The 15,695-nt window shown below is 47.7% G+C and overlaps 4 protein-coding genes across 9 annotated transcripts in view; 2 read left to right on the top strand and 2 right to left on the bottom strand.

The window, feature by feature from the left end:
* Positions 1-1,175, bottom strand: part of UTP4 (UTP4 small subunit processome component) — a 26,581-nt gene extending 25,406 nt beyond the window's left edge. The window contains exon 1 of the mRNA XM_043898920.1: positions 1,042-1,175. The gene's annotated coding sequence lies outside the window, so the exon portion shown is untranslated. The remainder of the gene's footprint in view (positions 1-1,041) is intronic.
* On the top strand, positions 1,124-11,664 carry CHTF8 (chromosome transmission fidelity factor 8). 2 transcript variants are annotated; one of them, XM_043898928.1, is made up of 4 exons: positions 1,124-1,244; positions 8,175-8,232; positions 8,497-8,614; positions 9,008-11,664. In XM_043898928.1, exons 2-4 carry the CDS (start codon positions 8,210-8,212, stop codon positions 9,230-9,232), a joined length of 366 nt encoding a protein of 121 aa, XP_043754863.1. In that variant the 5' UTR covers positions 1,124-1,244; positions 8,175-8,209; the 3' UTR covers positions 9,233-11,664. The 2 variants fall into 2 exon arrangements, with proteins under 2 accessions (XP_043754863.1, XP_043754864.1); XM_043898929.1 differs by lacking the exon at positions 1,124-1,244 and adding an exon at positions 1,529-1,640 and having other exon boundaries at positions 9,008-9,232.
* On the top strand, positions 9,229-11,664 carry DERPC (DERPC proline and glycine rich nuclear protein). 2 transcript variants are annotated; one of them, XM_043898926.1, is made up of 2 exons: positions 9,229-9,932; positions 9,993-11,664. In XM_043898926.1, the coding sequence occupies exons 1-2, from the start codon at positions 9,229-9,231 to the stop codon at positions 10,849-10,851; spliced, it is 1,563 nt and encodes a 520-aa protein (XP_043754861.1). In that variant the 3' UTR covers positions 10,852-11,664. The 2 variants fall into 2 exon arrangements, with proteins under 2 accessions (XP_043754861.1, XP_043754862.1); XM_043898927.1 differs by having other exon boundaries at positions 9,229-9,936; positions 9,997-11,664.
* The window catches only part of HAS3 (hyaluronan synthase 3), a 26,997-nt gene continuing 22,557 nt past the window's right edge, over positions 11,256-15,695 (bottom strand). For all 4 annotated transcript variants that reach the window (XM_043898923.1, XM_043898921.1, XM_043898922.1 and 1 more), the window contains one exon: positions 11,256-15,398. In XM_043898923.1, the coding sequence (XP_043754858.1) occupies positions 14,475-15,398 (924 nt within the window). In that variant the 3' untranslated portion in view covers positions 11,256-14,474. The remainder of the gene's footprint in view (positions 15,399-15,695) is intronic.

Raw genomic sequence — 15,695 nt, 5'->3', positions numbered from 1 at the left:
TTTAAAGATCAACACATAGAGCATCACCCAGCCTCCTGGCAAACCTGCCAACTGCCTGAAGGAAGTGCTCCAGGAAGAGAGGTGAGAATCTAAAACTTGATCTTAGAGCAAAAGACTGAACATAACCTCATTTTTTTAAAATCGGGAGTGCATGCTTGAATGAAGCCACAAAGAACTGACCAATTGTATTCGAAAAGAAAGTGAAGTCGCTCAGTCCTGTCCAACTCTGCGACCCCATGGACTGTATGTAGCCTACCAGGTTCCTCCATCCATGGGATTTTCCAGGCAAGAATACTAGACTGGGTTGCCATCTCCTTCTCCAGGAATTGTATTCGAGGCAGAACTAAAGTCTCCTTAGTATTTGGTGCGTGAGATTTCTGGGGTTGGGGGTAGTGAAGAGGAGGATCAATACCTCGACCATTCTAAGAAAGCAAGAAATGTTGACAGTCTAAAGGAGTCTCTCAAAGTCAGGTCCGCAGAACTCCTAAACCAAAAAGATCTTTAACATGGCAGGATTCCGGGTACTAATCCATAGCTCCAGAATCCCAGTCTTTTGGGGCGAGAGGAGGTCAAGGAAACTGCATTTTGGCAAACATCTGCATCTCCACTGCATGCTGTTTGCAAATCACAGACTCAACTACGGTGGTGACGGTGGGGCTGATGGGCAGGAAAAACCAAGAGCTTCTCAGCGGGAAGAAGCGACAGGACAGATCTGGCATCTGTCAATTACTTTCTCTATCCCCAGCTCCGCCGCCGCCAACAGACGCACTTCGGGTCAGGTTCGCCCCTTACTCATCTCCCTTCAAGGTGAAGAATCTTTCAGGAGAGAAGGCACGTTCGGCCCAGCTAGGCTATGCGTGCTTCCGAGGCGCGCGAGGGCTCCGCCGCCCCTTCCCTCTCCCAGGATCTCTGGAGTAGCCCCCATCCAGCCTCGGCACAGGGGAATCGGCGAGTTTCCCGGGGGGCCGACCTAGAGCAGGCCGCACTCGCTAGATACACCCCCATTTCATCCCCGCTCCCTACGCCCCTTCCCCAACTCACCGGTGGAAGGGCTTGCCACTCAGGGAGCTCGCCTCTCTCCGCCCCGGCCCCACGTGCGCGCGCTCGCGTGTTCTGCCCCGGAAGTGCTCGCGGCGCAAGGCCGGAAGTGCGCAGGCAGTGCTCGCGGCGGCGGCGACGGCGGCGGGAGGTTCGGTTGTCGCCCGTTGGCCGCGCGGCGCCGCGATCGGCGGCCGCCATTGCAGGTCAGGCCGCGGGCAGGGAGCGCGGGAGGCCGCGGGAAGCGAGGGCTGAGCCGGGGATTGGTGGGGGGCGAGGGTGCGAGGGAGCGGGAAGCTAGGAAGCTGGGGCCGGGCGGGGCGCGCGGCTCGAGGAGAAGAATGGCGAGCTGAGGGGCGGGGAGCGGCGGGCGGGGGAGGGGAGGCCGGGAAGAGGGAGGGGAGTGGGGAGGGCCGCGCAGAGGTGGGGGCGACCCAGAGGCGCCCCAGGGTAGGAGAGCCGGGAATTGCGGAGAAGGGAGCGGTGCGGAGTCGGAAGGCGGAGGAAAGGGAGCGAGCAGGGCGGAGTGGGAGAAGGGCGGAAAGAGTGGCCGAGCGCGGGCGGAGGACGGAGAAGGGGGCGGCGCGGGCCGGAACCTCGAGGTATGTGCGGGAAGGGGCTCTTCCCTGGGTGGGGAGGGAGCCCAGCACGCAATGCTTGCGAGAGAGAGGGAGATCTGGAACCCAGGAAGTAGCGGGAACATCAGAAAGGGTCTAAGCCGGGGGTAGGACTGTGAGTTCTTTGGAGGGGACATTTTTAAATCTTGGGAGGAAGAGGCTATTGGGAGCGGTAGTTAGGAGGGTGACTGGAAAGAAGAGACTGGAGAGTGATCCAGCTTCTTTTGTGGGTGGAGTGAGAGACCGGAGAAGAGTGGGGTGGAGTCGGGTCCTGGAGGAGCGAAGTATTTAAGAATTGGGGGACATAGGGAACGATTTGGAAGATGAGGGTGGTAGAGGAATAACGTTTAGAGCGATCTTTAGGAGGGTGAACGGTTTGGAAAGACCATTCTGGGGTTGGAGGATGGAGTTTAAAATAGTTTCCTTGGGAGGTAGAAGAAAGGGTTAAACAGCTTGGTAAGAGGTCCTAGAAAAAGACGGGGGGGGTCATGGGGGGGGGTGGGCAAGAGAGGGGAAGCGGACAGAGAAGTCCCAGAAAGTGGGAGGGGCTAGAAATAGGAAGTGCTTGTAGCTCAATTTCAAGGGAGAGGAGGAGGGGGTCAGGGGAGATGGTGAAGATGGGGCTGGTGGGAGGGAAATCCAGTATAAAGGGAGACCTCAAGCAGAACTAGACAGGAAGGGACTTTGGGCAAGAGAGGGGCTCAGGGCAGTAAGAGGAGGAAGGGTAGATGGGGCCGCAGAGTAGCAGAAGATGGAGAAAACTGGAGTAACTCAGAACGACTGAAGCCATCTTTTCTACCTATTGTCTACGAATACCAGTAATTGATTCCCTCCATCATGGGGATCTTAAAACGTGATGGGAAAGTCCCACATGTATGCATAGTGTCCACACACGTTTTTGAACACACTGTTCACTAATGAAAAGTTCGGAAGCATTCAGTTCCACCTACCCTCCATGGCCCCTTTTCGGAGGAGAGCAGGCTTTTCATTTAGAAACTGGATTTTAGCACTTAATAAGTCTGTCAAGAGACAAGGTCTTCCCTTGAAACTTTGACTATCCCCATCAGTCACAAAACCACAATAACACTGCTAATAAAAATAATCTGTATCCAATTGTATATAAAAGTTCATGAATTGTTCATTTGCTGGAGAGGCACACAGAGAAATAGTTACCTTGCTTAGAGAAGAAAACCTTCCAGAACTTAATCCCTGAAGCAGCTTGGTAAACCCTGACTGCCATGTTTGAATTGTTCTCCCATTGTGTAAACTTGATATTATTCTTACAACATGCTGCTTTTATAGGACGTTTTAGTCCACTATAAAGATTAAAATAATTAAACAGAGTAGTGTAAAGTCATTCTATTGGACATATACTAAGAAAATGCCATGTTCCTCCAGATAATCAATAGCTTGACCTTAAGTTTTACCATGTTAGGCACGTGCTAAGGACTTCACATTCACAACTTCATTTAATAAAACAACCTTTTTGAGATAGGTTCTTTTTTATGCTCAGTTTATTGGTGGAGAAACTGTGACAGGTTAGGTTACCTCCATCATACATAGGCTAGAAAGATGGTAGAATCACAGAAGGCAGGTCTGACACTGAATTCTCACTAAATCCCTGAACACAGAATAGTCCTTGGGACCAAATAAGGACTCAATAAAGGCTAATTGTTGGCCCAGCAATTTGCAAATATTTTGTCATATTTAATTTTTTTTAATAAAAATGGATTTTTAAAAAATTAAGTGAAAGTCTTTATTCCCCTTTTTTTAAAAAGAAAAAAATTGAAAGGGCCTAATGAAAACAATTTTTAAAAGACTGTTTAGCTCTAATAAAATTAATACCATACATACCACACTTTCTGTTTTGGGAGGTGTTACCATTATTAAGGATCCTTGCTCATGCTGTTCTCTGTTAAGCACTTAGTAATATTAACAATTCAGAAACCAATGGATAAAAAATTTTGTAGTTTAGATGAATCAGTGACAAAGAATGCTCTGTTCTTCTGACTTATTTTGTCTAACATTAAGGAAACTGGTTTGGGCTATAGTTTTGAATCCTGGAGCTGACCTTGAGTACATCTCTAGGGATTTCAGAAATTTAAGCCTCATCAATTGGATATGATGAAAAGCATGCTTACTTGATTTCAACTGCCTACCCCACAGATGTCATAGTGGCAGTATGTAAGATTTTCCTCATAGGTGGTTTATTTGCCATCCTGTGGTAGATGCTGTGAGAAAGGCATGTTTATAAAGCAGGTTCCTCTATAGACATCAGGCATGGCGGAGGGGGTTTGCTATGTATGTGAGAGGACCGCAGGAAAGGATGGATTGTGGGGGAGTTAAGGTCATATTCCACACCAGCCACTCTGAGGTGTTTGACCAGTTACTTAACCTTTAGCTTCTCTAAACATTGTTTCCTCACTGTGAAAAGGGAGTGACAGACAGTGCCTGTATCATAGGATTGTTTTCAGGATAAAAAAAAATCCAGGTAAATGTTCAGAAAGGTTTAGCTGTGTAAGAAGCAGCTTTCTGTATTATAAAGATAATGCTTTGCCTGAACTTTTTTTCCTAATTAGGAAACTGTGGTGGCACTTCAATTTTTCAGGTTGTTAACAACTTGAATAGTAACTGACTTCAAAATGACAGTTAAGATATATCCCAGATTTGGTCTGATTTCAGACAAACCTTTTGAGTTTTGATTAGGGCTCCCATTGTGAGTATGGGTTTGTTTTGAGAAGAAGGGATTCCTTTGCTACTCTGTAGTTTGTTCAGGCCTCTTGAAGTCATCTGGACTACTGTCTTGAGAAACAACAGTGTTTCAGCTTTACTTGCAACCTCCAAAATAACTCCAGGTCTTAAGATTGGGAATGATCTGGGTAACCTCAGATATTTCTAAAAAAATTTTATATACTATTTCTAGAAATCTTGAAGCCCCCCCCCCCCCCAAAGACATTTTGTTTTTGTCTTTCCATAAGGGAAAAAAATTAGGAGTTAAAATGTACACAATGCTTTTTAAAAAGCTTCTTTTACATAGCTAAAGTCATTTGACTAATGAGTACAGAACATATGTATTTATTTAGCCATGTAATAGCCTCAAAAACTTAGGTAGAAAAAAATTTCCCCTTCTATAAGAGGGGATAGGGAGTCAAAATAATTCATTGCAGGGAAAAGGTGTTTGGTTTTTTCCATACCTTCCATCTCCAAGTCCATACTGTAGTCGTGGCTTTTGAGACTCCACTCTGAAATACATTGAATTTAAACATCTTTTTGAAATGTGAGATCATAAAATTCTTTCTGGCTCTACAGGAACTTGGAATTACTATTCTTAACCAAAAACAGTTGATCCTATCTAAATCTGGGATTAAACTCAAGGCTGTTGAGAGAGAGAGGTGCTGGGCAATCTTTTCCATTGACTTTTAGTTTCATGATTTGATATGGTACATTGGTCAAACTGTGCCTTCAGATATTGCTCTTGATAACAGCTGCAGTTTCTACACAAGCAGTACCTTAGAACAGACACTTAAAAATTGCTTTGGTTATTTGTAAATCTTGGAATGAGTTTAGACTGAAGACTTAGAAATCTCTGTTTTACAGAAATTTTTCATTATAATGTTACTTGTTACCAACAGGATTTGACTTGTATTTTACTTCTTCACCTCTTTGTTTTCCTAACTTGCTCTGCCTGCTCTCAAGGGGATGGGGACAGATTGGACTGCATGTTCTCATGTTTTTTTTTTTATCTGTCTCCACACTGGGTGAAATGCACCTCTGTTAGGTGTTTTATTAGTGAAGTGCCCAGGTAAACACACCTAGTTTTAAGAACAGCTGTTTAGAGCATGGAGCAAGAAAAAAGAGTAATCTCATTCAGCCAATAGGATATTTTAAGGTGCTAAAGGAGAATTTTAAAATTCAAAGGGATGCGTTCCCCTGCATTATTTATTAATACTAACTTGCTAAATATACCCCCATATACGTAAATACAGCCATATCAGTCCACGGGTTCTTGTGAGCTAGACTCTTGCAAGCTGGATGTGAACTTCATTTGTTGTCACATCTCCAGCCTCATTAGGTCTAGCACAAGTGTTTAGGCCACAGGATTCTTATTTTTAGGAGAACTGCTAGCTGTCTGCCTGTATCAATAAGTGTGCTCAGGCAGGGCCTCCTACATAAGTGGATAGAGAGCTGTGTGGGCTTGTTGAAGCATTAGCAACAAGTATGGAGGTGCAACTACTCTGATCCAGCTATCAGACATCTGTTTTCCTTTATCCACTTCGACCACTTTTTCTTCTTCTTTTTATTTATTTAGCTTTTTTGGCCACACCTTGCAGCTAGTGGGATCTTAGTTCTCTGACCCAGGCCCATGGCAGTGAAAGCCCTAAGTAGGCCACTGTTTTGATTCTTGTTCTAGCAGGAGACTGTCCAGGAAATAGGGAATGCACCGAAAATATTTCTGTTAATACATACCCTTTTTCTAAACAGTCCGTACATTCCTACCTCAAAGTCAGAGGTCTTAAAGATTAATCTCCTTCCTTGCTGTGATTTTCCTAAAATGTGTATCTATGTGAACACTTTATTGCTTCTCTGAAACTACCTGTATTTTACTATCACTTACACTTACCAAGGAAAATACACTGTATCATCAGTCACCAAAAGTTTATTTAAACGAATATTGTAAAGCAGTTACCAGTCAAAAAATAAATACAATTTTAAGAACTCATTTACAAGAACTCTTTCTTGATCTACATGCATTTATTAACCCTTAGAAACTTCACAACTTCAGTTTCATTTATTGAGCCTTTTTTGATTTATGGCTAAAATGTACCTACCTCTTAAGTTTTATAGTTATAATGTGGAAATGCTGATTTACTTATCCTTTGAAAAATTAGCTATATGTTAGTGTTCTAAAGCAGTTCCACATGTCTTAATAATATTTGGTTTTCATAATAGTTAAATGAAGCCGACAATCTAGGTTTTAGCCCCACAGTGACTTGTGTATGATGAGTGTCCACACTTCAGGCTGGAACCTGAACTTAGGGCTTCTAACTTTAAATTGTTAGTCTTTCTCCTTCAGGAGACCTTGGAAGAATATTAAAAGTGCTTTGGTTGGTCTGTTGATGGTGGAGGTACGGCCTTCTTACCTGTCAGACCTTTGCTCGCCTGAGGCAGTGTATTACCTGTGGTCAAGGGGTACCACACTAGGCGGTGCTGCAGAAGGTCTGACTTCCTCCAGCATGCCTTCTTGATTTAGCTCTTGCTAAATGCATGTAAGCAGTGCCTGCCTGATGCCTTCATGCCTTTTTGTTCTCACTTGGTTTTCTCCTTGGTTGAGAGGTATTGATTACAAATGTGAAGTCAGATGGCCTAGGTTTTTATGCTGGCTCTGCCATCTGCTAGCTGTGTTTGTACCACATATAAGCAAGAGTATATCCCTCAGTAACTTTTATCTGCAAAATATGGGTAAGTCCCTGTCTAAAAGTAGTTGAATGAGATACCACTCATAATATATATGCACAGCGTCTGATTCATAGTAAACATTGAATAAATACTAGCTGGTATTTATACTTAAAGTCCAGTTATTGACCAGCCTCGTGATTCCAGAGTGTGTCTGGTGCTCAAGAGTAAGAGGTTCTGCTGTCATACAGGGCTGCTGGCAGTATATTGATACTTTTCCCTGGAGATTCAAAACAAAGCTTGACATGTCAATAAGGAAACCTGTTTAAGCAGGTGTTTGCTAATTGTGAGCACAATTATAAATACCTGTTAACTTGTTCTACAGTTTGTAAACACTGATCTGATAACCTTGCACTATCCTTCATCTATTCATTGGAAAGATTTGTACAGAAGTCATAGTTTAAATCCCCCATCCCTTCAGTCCCCCCGTCAATCTACCTTTCTTAGGAAGACAAGTATAAGAAGCCAGTTTCAGTCAAAAATGTCCCCTTTTAACTCATTCTTGTAGAGTACTGCAAACTTGCCACCAGATGGGGCCATTGTATAAAATGAAAGATGAAGCGTCAGGGTTGTTTGAGTGTCTAAATGAAAGATGGGCAATGTGTTTGATGAGAATCACGTTAGAAATAAGCTTACCATTCACTAAAGTCTGAAGGACCTTTTCCGTTCTCTCAGCTTTTAGTTCAGAGGGATCCTTTAAATCTTGAAATATAACCAAAGTGGCAGACATCCACTTACACCATCACCAAAGGAAAAAGTAAAATCTAAAAGAATTCCTTAGTTTTTTAGACATACACAGAATGGAAAATATAATGTCCCTGAGAAAGGCAAGTTAGCATACTGACGAGAGGGTGGGCTCTGCAGTATATGTCTTGGGTTCAAATCTTGGCTGGTTGACTAGTAGCTATGTGACCTTGAACACAACTGTGGTACCTATTAACTTTCCACACGGTAGTTGACCCTTGGTGATCTGAAGCAATTCTCTATGTGTCTAAAGCATTTAGAAAGTGCCTGGCACACAGTATTAGTTATGATTATCCTAAAAAATATATTTTTCCTTTACAGCTTCTTTTCCGTTGCTTTTTAAAGACGTAAAGCTCATGGTGCAGATTGTTATTTCCAGGTGAGTAAATTTTGAGAGCTTTAATTTAGCTTGAATGATTAAGTCTACATAGGTTTGAAATTTCCCTGGAAGAATTGGGGTCCTCAGATGCATCCGGCACAAATCCCAGCCTTTCAGTTTTGAGTTCAGTGCTTGGCACTGCCCAATTTCCCAAGAACTTGTGCTCAACAAGGTGTTCCCTTGGGCCTTGAATGGTGGTGTAGGACACTATGATTCATCCTTCACCCCTCCAAAATAGTGTAACCGCCAGCCCTTTGCTTGCAGTGCTGGGGCTGGAGGCCTGGCAGAATGGGTGCTGATGGAGCTACAGGGGGAGATCGAGGCTCGCCACAGCACTGGATTAGCTGGAAACCTCCTGGGAGACCTACATTACACCACTGAGGTGAGGGGACTTTTCTTTCCCTGCCTAATGCCTCAGGAAAGCAAGCTACACCAAGGTGGTGCTCCCAGGACCCACAGTGAGGACTGCCCTCAGGTTTGTTATTCAGGGTCTAGCCAGGCCCCACTTGTTCTCCCCTCTACCCCTGCCCTCTGCAGTAGCAGGGTAATTTAGCTTTGGGGAATCTGGAAAGGTCATGGTTCTGAAAGTAGAAATTCTCTTACCTGGGGCCGGAAAGAATAAAAAGGATATGAGGGTGGGTTGTCCGTTGTGGCTTCTCAGCAGTGGCAGAGGGAGTGGAGGTGCCAGCATCACCTCCTGAGAGCATCTCTGGAAGCACCTGAATTTTGTGACTTGGCCCTGAACCTCAGGCGTCTCCTTCTTGTTCTGCCGAAGGGAACCCCTGTGCTGATCGTGGGGCATCACATCCTGTACGGGAAGATCATCCACCTGGAGAGACCTTTTGCCGTCCTTGTTAAACACACTCCTGGGCAGCAGGACTGTGATGCACTTGGCTGTGAGAGTGGCACCCGGTACCTGGTGACAGCCCTCATCAAAAACAAGATCCTTTTTAAAACTCGCCCCAAGCCCATCATCACCAACGTCCCCAGGAAAGTATGAAAGAGCCTCGGATTTTCCCTCGAGAGCGGCCAACTCCTTGGACTCGTGCCCCCCTGCCACCTCGAGGACGGCTGGACGGTTCCCTGGGACCCCAGGGGGGTCCTGTTCTAAACACAGGCCACCCACTGGGTATGAACTCGGATCCCTTCCTTATGGCAGGCAGTTCTCTTGGTGGAAATTTGGCCCCGTTTCCAAGGAACCCCACTCCTTTTCCCACTTCATCAGGCTCTCTGGCTTCAAATCCAGCACCTTTCCCTGCTGGTGCTCGTGACCCGGGCCTGGCTTCTTTCCCAAGAGGGATGAACCCCACTGGCACAGGTGCAGTTTCTTTCCCAAGGCCAGGTGGGCTCTTGGGCCCAAGCCCAGGGTCAACTCTGAATCCTAGGGCAGGGGCTCTTCCAGGCCCAGGGCCTCTGTCCAACCCACGGCTAGGGGGTCTCCCAGGGCCAGGGCCAGTGTCCAACCCAAGGCCAAGTGGTCTTCTGGGAACAGGTCCTGACCTCAGAAGTGGTGGCCCCATGGGCCCTGGATCTGGACCCAGCCTGAGAGCAGGTGTCCTGTTGACTTCTGGGAATGGTCCTCCCAATCCTAGACCTGTTGGCCTGGGCCCTGGACCGAGTCCCAGTCTGAGGTCAAGCTTTGTAGGTACAAACCCTGCCCCGAGGTCAAGTATGTTTCCAGGTCCCGGCCTTGGGCCCAACCCAAGATCAAGTGGCCTGGGCCCAGGCCTTGGGCCTAATCCAAGGGCAGGTGGCCTGGGCCCAGGCCCTAGTCTGGATGCCAGAGCAGGTGGCATCTTGGGCACAGGATCTGGTCTTAACTTAAGAATGGCTGGGCCTCAAGGCCTAGATCTTGCTCCCATTCTAAGAGCAGCAGGTCTTTTAGGAGCAAATTCAGCTTCTTTCTCACAGGCTTCTGGAAACATGGGCACAAGCCCATCTTCCATGGCCAGACTTCCTGGCCCCATAGGCCCAAATGCAGGGCCTGGCTCTCGGGGGATTAGCCTTCCAGGGCCAAATCCATCTCCCCTGTCAAGGGCTCCTGGCCCCATTGGCCCTAATTCAGCTCATTTTGTAAGGCCTGCTGGCTCTATGGGAGTAAATGCTAATCCCTTTCCAAGGGGGACAGGTTCAGGGGCTTTGAACCCAGCTGCCTTCTCTCAGTCTTCTAACACATTGGCTTCAAACCCAATTAACTTCCAGAGGTCTGCTGGCCTCCAGGGTTCAAGTCCAGCAGTTTTCCCAAGAGCCTCTGGGCCACTAGGCCCCAACCCAGCTAACTTCCCAAGGCCCACTGGCTTACAGGGTCCAAGTCCAGCTACCTTCCCCAGGTCTACTGGCCCATTAGGCCCTGGTCCAGTTACCTTCCCCAGGCCAGCTCCAGGGCCCCTAGGCTCTTCGCCAGCAGGCCCTGTGGGTATCAACCCAGCTCCTTTTGCAAGGCCAACTGGGACCCTCAGTGTAAACCCAGCTTCCTTTCCAAGAATGAATGGCCCTGTGAGCAAGACTTTGGTTCCATTTCCTAGAGTGGGGAGCCTCCCTGGCACAAACCCAGCTGCTTTCCCCAGACCAGGGGGTCCAATGGCTGCAATGTACCCAAATGGAATGTTACCCCCTTAAACACCATTTTCTCTCCAGGACCACCTTGGTTTCCAGGCACTGTGGTTCTGGGCAGGTGAAGGAGTAGATATGGAACTACAGTCTGAAGTACATACCTGGGGCTCAAGTTCAAACGAGCCTTTTCCCCACTCTGCGTCTTTCTTGACTGACGGAAACGTTACCTGTGGGATGTGGACTCTGGCATGTGGGAATGAACCCACCTTGAGAGAAGGAATCTCCAGCCTTCAGGAGCCTGCTGTGCTTTTGTCCCACAGCTTTCTGCCCCTTGTTTCTTACTAGTTTCTTGATTTGTTCTTGTGGACCTTTCCTCAGGGATACATTGGCCTGCAGGTCCCAATTCATACATAGTCCCCTGCTCACCACTGGAGAAGGAGCTCACTGCTCTCTAGAAATGTTGCGTTGGTGAAAGGACCATGCTTCTGCAACACTGACCTGGTCATCCTCTCCTGCCATACCTTCTTCCCTCGGGGGCTTGAACACAGAACAGGGAAGTGCAGCTACTTCAGAGAGCCATCAAATACAGCATCTGCTGTATCCCCAGACGGACTGCAGCTTCCTTCTCCTGGGACTTAGAGGAAGCCAGAACCAAGGCTCCACTGCTCATCCAACTCCCTCTCCACTGGTAACTCCCAATCAAAGAACCTCAAGATTAAACTGATGTGGATGGGATTATGGGAATTGGGGTGGGGGTGGGGGGATAAAGGGGAGAAATCACTGTGCTCTGTTCAGCCTGATGTGAAAGGATGGTTGGTGTTTTTCCCGCATTGTATCTTTTCTTACTGTTTCTTTAATAAATGAGACGAGAGGGCTGTTGATTTCACTCCCTTTTTATTACCTGTTCCACAGGGAAGGAAGTTTAACCACTGCTTTTCATTGTTTCAACTTGGCCAGAATCCTCCATGACCTCTCAAGATAATATACTTTCACTCAAGGAGGAAGCAAGCTTTGATTTTTAGCCTTAACTGGTTAGCTAGGGCTAACTCATTGGCTCAGTAATTTCTCCACAGACCCTATGCATCCTCTGCAGTAAAAACCAAGCCACCACAGGTGTGCAGTTACCAGGCAGGCCTACTGTATCCCCAGGTCCAGAGGCAGCTTTGACGAGTTACCTGCTTCTGAGTTCCATGGGAATTACCTTGCTGAAACTAGTTCTGCCTCAAATACCCATCATGGAACTGAATTAAAGAGCTTTCATTAGTTCAAAGAGGAAAGGAGGAGTTCAGAGATACCAGCCTTAAGTGAGATTCTTTATTTTGACAAATAAGTGCAGTATAAAAAATTTCACCAGAAAGTTAAAAAAAAAAAAAAAAAGTAAAAATAAATATGTTTACAAATTGTAGAAATAATACAAAAGAGGATTAAAATTCTCATTGAGGAAAAAACAAAACATGTCCAATTGTATAAAGGCTCTTCCCTTGCAAGAAACGGGAATAAAGCTGAAGACCCAGTTTGGTTTCGCTGCTGAAAAATGTACAAAATAACTTAGAAAAACCAGTCGAGGTCAAACGTTGTGAGCCCACTTACTTGTACCTGCCTGCTCGACCTGGGGAAAGTTGATAATCTCTTAAGTGCAAGGCAGAGCTGAGAGTAGGACTGCCGAGTGTTCTCCATCTGGGAGTCCATCCCACGTTAACCTTCAAGTAAAAGCTGAAGAAAAACAAGCCCTTAGTGAAGTCTGAGCTCTGCAGTTGGCTGACCGGATTTCCTCCATTGTAGTGCTCAAAATAGTTTACTTCTTGGCCAGCAAAAACACGGAAGAGCCCGGAACAACTGCCTTTAGCAAATGCCTGCTGCCTCTTCCTAGCCTTCATGGATTAGGCCTGATGTCAACCAGCAGTCTTCTTAGAAACGCGAGGCCTGTGCGATGCAGCAGTGTTGGCGCACCTGGAAAACCCATGAGTTGGCGGGCGATGAAGGGAAGCACCAAGGTTTTCCAGTCGCTCAGAGTGCACCTAATTCCTTTATGGGCAGCACCTGGGCACACTAGAGGCTTGCCCCCAACTACTCTCCACCTTGGTGCTGGTTCTGACAGGTCAGCAGGCCCTCTGGAGTGGACATCTGGAGAGAGCACACTGGAGCAAGCAACCCCTAAGTCAAAGGCTTAGTCAGTATCCCAGGTTTTAAACCCAAGAGCTCAGAGCAGTCTTGTGGATTGCAAATCTGTAGAAAACAGCCTTCCCTCACACCCTCTCCAAAAAAGCAGAGGAAAATCAAACATCCTCAAGAGGCGTGAGAGAAGACAAGAACCTTAGAATTTAGATACCAGTTCCATCCCTTTGTTTGGTTTCTGGACAGGAGCAAGCAAGTGCAGTAGTGACTATCCACAACTTGGCTGTAAGCATTCCCTGGAGAAGCCACTGAGGAGGATGGACAGTCTCAACGATGACCGGCTTGGACTGAGGGCTCACTTAGGGAATGCTGAAAAGCTTTCCATTAGAGGTGATTGTCAAGAGCTACAGCCTGAATGTCATGTGTGCTGTCCAGCTGCCAAGGAACCTGTCCAGGCAGCTCCAGGCTGCAGCCAGTTTGGTCAGAGACTCCTAATCTCCCCCCACATGCTGATGGCAGGCTGGCCGACTGCAGAGGGGCCGAGGAGAGCCCTAGGCTCTGTCTCACTCGCCACCTTGAAAAACTTGGTGAGGAGGAGGGTGGGAGAGGTGACTATCACCGTGAAGGGAAGCCAAGTAAGGAGGCTGGCTTAGAGCTGAATTTGAAAGAGGAATTCAGGAGTATACAGTTTGTAATACCCAAGTCCTCACTTCCTTTCTTATCACATTAGGGTTTGATCTTCTTGGTAGATGACCAAAACATTTCACCTCCTCAGAAGAGATCACAGACAAGCTAATCTAGATGTTTGGGCAATTTCCAGGTAGAATACAGTCAGCTCCCAGCCTCCATGTAACCCATGGCTTTTAGCACCACCATCAATGTTTGTTCCTCCTGGCCAGCTTTCCTTTTTAACATACACACACACACACACACACACACACTTAAAAACAGTACAGTGCTAACTCCCTGCTAGTCTGGCTCATCCTTGGGATGCTGAGATGTGGAATGAGGTACTTCACATAAGAAAGCACCATTCCTGGACCCTGTTTTCTGATGCCCAAAGATCAGGCTTCTGGGCCTTGTATTTCAGGCACAATCTTATTGCATTGATAACTAGACTGAGGTGGGTGTTACTAGCTGGCCCAGATCACTCAGAAGTACTCCCACCACCTCTGATTGTGTTCAGGTGGACTGAGAACCCCTCCCATGGGCCCTCGTTGCTCACTCACCTGTGAGAAGCTGCCACTGAAGGGAACTTACTGTTTGCTTTAGTACACTTCTGAGTTCCCTCTGGATTTCAGGGGAGGAAGTGGAATCTTGCCCAGAGGCCCCCTGTATGTGCGGAGGCAGCAGACAAGTGGCCTGAAAACAGTGCCTCCTCTGCCTCCTCCGCTGCACTGGACTTGCCTCCTCGAAGCAGAGCTGTCCCAGGCCATACGACAGTCACCATTCTTTGCACTTTGGACCATTAAGAAACTAAAACAGCACTCCCTCTCCCTCCCACCCTGTCTTCTCTTCCATTCCCCTTCCCTCCCTTACCCATTGCACTCTTCCCGCTCTGCTTGGGGGCTGCATCACACCTCAGCAAAGGCTAAGCTATACTGTTCTGGCTTCTTCCCACATCGCCGGGCGATGATGGCCAGGTACAGCATGAGGAGGGCCACCCAGTAGCAGCCATACAGGATGGCCCCAGAGACCAGGAAGGCCAGCTCTGTCTCACTGAACAGATCCTGGCAGTAAGCTGTGTAGGCCAGCCCCCCAAGGAGGACTGCCACCCAGATGGACACAGGGATGAGGCCAATGAAGTTCACCACAATGGTTTTTCGGCCAGAGGTGCCCCAGCCAGACTTGTTGATGGTAGCAATGGCAAAGATCTTGGCCGGCAGGAGGCTGGACATATAGAGAAGGGAGTAGAGCGACATGAAGATCATCTCTGCGTTGCCTCGCAGGAAGCAGGCGTAGGTGGCCTTGATAATGCCCACTAGCTGCACTGTCAGCAGAAAGAGGAGAATGTTCCAGATGCGGCCCCGGTAGAAGAGCTGTATGACTGTGGCAATGAGGAAGAAGGGGAAGAAACCCGTGACCACTGACTCGTAGGTCATCCAGAGGTGGTGCTTGTGGAACCACAGAGAGTTGTAGAGCCACTCCCGGAAGTAAGACTTGCTCCAGCGGGTCTGCTGGTTGAGCCACCGGAGGTACTTGGTGGGGGTCTCCGTGAGGCATTTAGAGCGAGCTGTATACTTAGTCCTGTAGCCGAGACTCAGGACTCGGTTGGTGAGGTGCCGGTCATCCCCAAAGCTGCACTTGCTGCCCAGAAACTTCTGGTGGTACCAGTCCTCCAGGAATTGCTGAAGGAGGCTGTTACGGTACATGCCCAAGGGCCCGCTGATGCACTGCACACAGCCAAAGTAGGATTGGCAAGCCCGCTCCACGTTGAAGGCCATCCAGTACCGCACACTGCTCAGGAAGGAGATCCATGAATCGTACTTGTTGAGGATCTGCAAGGGAACCAGAGATTCTGGGCCTCCTTGCCTGAGGACAAGAGCCCCAGGAGACAGACACCAGAGACCAGGAGGCCTCCCTACACTCTGAGATCCCTAGCCCTTTGCTCTAGTTCCTGGCCATGAGTCCCAGCTCACTCAGAGCTGGGAAACCAGAGGCTGAGAGGAGGCAACCACACCCAGTCAACTCTTCTCAGCACCAGCCCCACCTCTCCTCTGTCATAGGCACTGACTGTCCCAATGAAGTTGCTCTAGCAGCCAAAGCCACCTTCAATCTCAGGAGGCAGCCTGTGG

This window comes from Cervus elaphus, chromosome 4 (genome assembly GCF_910594005.1).
Source record: "Cervus elaphus chromosome 4, mCerEla1.1, whole genome shotgun sequence".
NCBI lineage: Eukaryota > Metazoa > Chordata > Mammalia > Artiodactyla > Cervidae > Cervus > Cervus elaphus.
The sequence above is the reverse complement of the archived record's forward strand: the minus strand, read 5'-3'. Positions and strand labels throughout refer to the sequence as shown.